The following is a 3,444-nucleotide window of genomic DNA, read 5'->3' as shown; positions in this document are numbered from 1 at the left end:
CATTTCCCAACAGGCAGCTGGCATTTCGAGATCATCCATGTGCCCGAAAACACGTCGTAAACGTAAATTGTGTTCGTAGCGACACTGGCCTGGTTTAATCCACCCAGAACGTAAATGTTGTTGTCCACACAGTGAGCACCAGCACCATACAGTGGACGACAGATTTCAGCTGTAACCCAGTGAGAAAGCTGCATCGCACAGTTTTTAACAAATTTTCTATGCGTAGCCGCGTACGCACTTCTGGTTGTTTTCGGAAAGAATGCATCAAACTAGTGTACCACTTACATTTCTTAATCCACTGCTTCGTCGTGGTGTTATAAGCCTCAACACAGCTCAGGGCGGTGAGGGCGCCACCGCTCCTTCCACCTGTGAATGCAATAAAAAACATGACACATCGTACAACTCCGGAGATGTTTCGCGCCTCTCGCACCTATTACGTAAATCCACCCGTAGCATCCGACACAGGCAGAGGCGCGGAATCGTGCAGTCGGCATCTTGGGCAAGTCAGTCCAGGTATTCGATTTTGGGTCATAACAGAATGCCAAATCAGTAGCATTAGGAGCATTTGACAATCAACCTCCAAAACGAACAACTGATCGTCGTAACTGACGATCGCGAACTTCTCCAGCGGCGTGGGTAAGGACGCCACATACGTCCACTGATTGGTGGTCACATCGTAACGCTCCACTGTGGCTAGCGTGCGCGTATCGCTCCCATAACCACCAACTGCGTAAATGTGGCCCGCAATGGCCGCAGCACTATGATTACCTTGACCAGTTTGCATCGGCGCCATATCCGTCCAACAAGTAAGGGTACGGTTATAACGAATCGTCCGCGGCGTCACACGCGAGTCACCACAACCGATGATGCCACCGCACAAGAACAGCTCATTGTTGATGACCGCCAAACCGCTGTTGGCCACACGGTACGGAAGCCGCGCCAGCTTCCTCCATCGGGAAGTGCGTGGGTTAACGCCATCTACGCTGTCTACCTGAGAAATCCAGGAAGTTTCGGAATGCCCTCCGGCACAGACAGTAATGTTCTCAATCCCTGCAACCATAATAATATGGTGGATTATATTCGTGCACCGGGAGCAGCGCGAGCAGTGAGCAATGGTCAAATTTACGCAATGAAAGGCACTATGGAGTAACAGAATGGTCATGATGATTACAACACCTCAGAAAAGCGCTATCAGACTTGTGTCGTCTACAGACCTACCATACGACTTCCGAGCAACACTCCGCGACGATAAAGGCTCCGCGTCGCTTCCCGGTAAAACCTGCAAATCATCCGACTGGTGCAGCAGTCCATCTCCGCCGGCGTAATACTTAAGGGCGTTGATGCAGGCCAATAAGTAGTCCTTGATGCCCTGTGGGCTCAAGTAGGAGGGCCGAACGCACTGCAGGATCTCCCAGAACTTACAGCGTCGCTGCATGGGATTATGCTGGAGCCAGCCTTTGACAGCGAGCAGAACCTGATCTTCACCAGGCACCTGAATATCGTCGGAGCGAATGATGTCGATTACCTGCCAAATATACAGGGAAGTATTCCTTAGTGCTGTACTTTGAATTGTGCCGGGATCGAGGTGAATTGTGCTTTATGAAGGACTACAATTGCACCATGGCGTCAAATAAATACCTTTTCGTTTGACAGCGCAAGGAATTCCGGCTGCTGGGAAACAGAAACAAAACCTTGGAGCACCAACGCCTTGGCTTTGCGTGCTAACGCAGCGTTCTTATGCGCATCGGAATCCGCGAAACAATACACCATCAGGCAGTTCTGAACGTCTGTACGGCTTTCCATAAATGTCCAGCAGGATTCTACGACGGCACCAATGTCCAGAAACGACGCAGCAGTTAGCAGTGATTGCACGTTGTTGTCGGTGAGGAGAACATCTCCCACGTAGCAATAGTCAATCAACCTGGGCAACAAAAATTGGAGATTATTATATTATCACGACATTATCAATATCACAGAGTACTTGGTGTAGCGTAAAGAACCCAGCAAGAACGTTCCGCGCGCACCAACCATAAGGAATACAGACAAATCTTCTAACAACACTTTTCGTGTAGAAAACACCGCAACAGACGCAAACCCAAGAGTCCAAGATTGCCGTAGAAAATTTTCAGCTTAGCGGAAATGAGACTTACTCGGATAGAACAATATGGGAGATGTTTCGCAGCTGAACAGCTGTCTCTGTGGATTCCTTCATCCCCGATAGGAACATGATGCGAAAATACCCACTGTGCACACTGAGTACGCTGCGATGACAGGGAATCCCTGTAGACTGCGCTTCGGCACCACGCAGCTCCACATCACATAACATTCTCGAGGTTCGCAGATTCTGCCATTCCCGATGAAGATCCGCATTAGCCGCAACTCGCGTGCCAGTCACTTGCTCACCAGTCCCATTGACTGCCGCCATCCTCAATTTGTTTGTGGAATTACTCTTGAAACAGCAAATGAACTGAATAGTGTGCGCAGGGAAGAAAACTAAAAACCCAAGAAAATTAAGAAGCAAGGCTTAAGACTGAGATGGTTTAGCCAAACGTTAGTTCGACATCGTGACGGGTCGACATTGTGTCTGTACGACGATTTGAGAGTCCACTTGGCCGTTGTCCAACGTAAAGCCGGCTCGATAAAGAAGGAAAAGCGCGAGATAAATGGGTCAGTGTGTATTGAAAAAATCGCCAGCAAAGCAACAAAACACCAGCTGGCTCGTCGTAACGTGAATGAGAAAGAACTCTGCAATCGGTTTTACCGATGCGGAAATGCAAATGCTCTTCGGACTGGGTGGTCCACATGGCGCGAGGCGGAATGTGGTTGGTCCGTTGGTGGCCAGGCCAGAGGGCGCTTTAAGCGGAAACTGACGAAGCTGCGCAAGCTGAGCGGTGAGCCATACGGCGCTTCACAACGACATGACGGTTGACGAATTTTCGTCGACGAAATGGCAGGTCATGTTCAGGATTATTATTCTGCTACGATCCGCATTTGGACGTATGCAGTGAGCTGCCTGTGATGCCGACTGAACGCTTTCGCGCCTCCGCGTGTGTCGGATCCGGCGGATGGATTATTGGTTGTACGTAAAATACATAATAATTATGTCGATTTGGATATTTCCAACTCAAACTTATTGCGTTGAGTGTGGTTGTATGGGCACTGCTGTTCGTATTGTACTACCGCTGCATACGGATTTTACAACAGACTGGCTTGTATCGTTGTATACGAATACACAGCGGAAGTATTCTCATTCTCTTTAAGGCTTAACCCATGTTTAAGCCACACCCATGTTTTCACCGCTTAGTTAAAAACATCCAGATCGGCAGTTCCAAAGTGCTTCCGAGCCGCAAAAGTAACTTAATTCACCACTAGAGCTGGTACAATTAGTAATTCTCCAAAACATGCAGCTAGAGGTCAACGCTTCCCTGGTTTGTGAATGTGAAA

The 3,444-nt window shown here is 48.9% G+C and overlaps 1 protein-coding gene across 1 annotated transcript; it reads right to left on the bottom strand.

The window, feature by feature from the left end:
* Positions 1-333: 333 nt before the first annotated feature.
* On the bottom strand, positions 334-2,425 carry LOC129602318 (kelch-like protein 17). Its single transcript, XM_055501317.1, has 5 exons — positions 2,151-2,425; positions 1,639-1,921; positions 1,219-1,525; positions 611-1,050; positions 334-366 (listed from the first exon to the last, which is right to left on the bottom strand). Exons 1-5 carry the CDS (start codon positions 2,423-2,425, stop codon positions 334-336), a joined length of 1,338 nt encoding a protein of 445 aa, XP_055357292.1.
* Between the last annotated feature and the right edge of the window lie 1,019 nt (positions 2,426-3,444).

Source organism: Paramacrobiotus metropolitanus, unplaced genomic scaffold (genome assembly GCF_019649055.1).
Source record: "Paramacrobiotus metropolitanus isolate TYO unplaced genomic scaffold, Prichtersi_v1.0 Parri_scaffold0000397, whole genome shotgun sequence".
Taxonomy (NCBI): Eukaryota; Metazoa; Tardigrada; class Eutardigrada; order Parachela; family Macrobiotidae; genus Paramacrobiotus; species Paramacrobiotus metropolitanus.
This window is presented reverse-complemented; position numbering and strand designations above follow the sequence as displayed.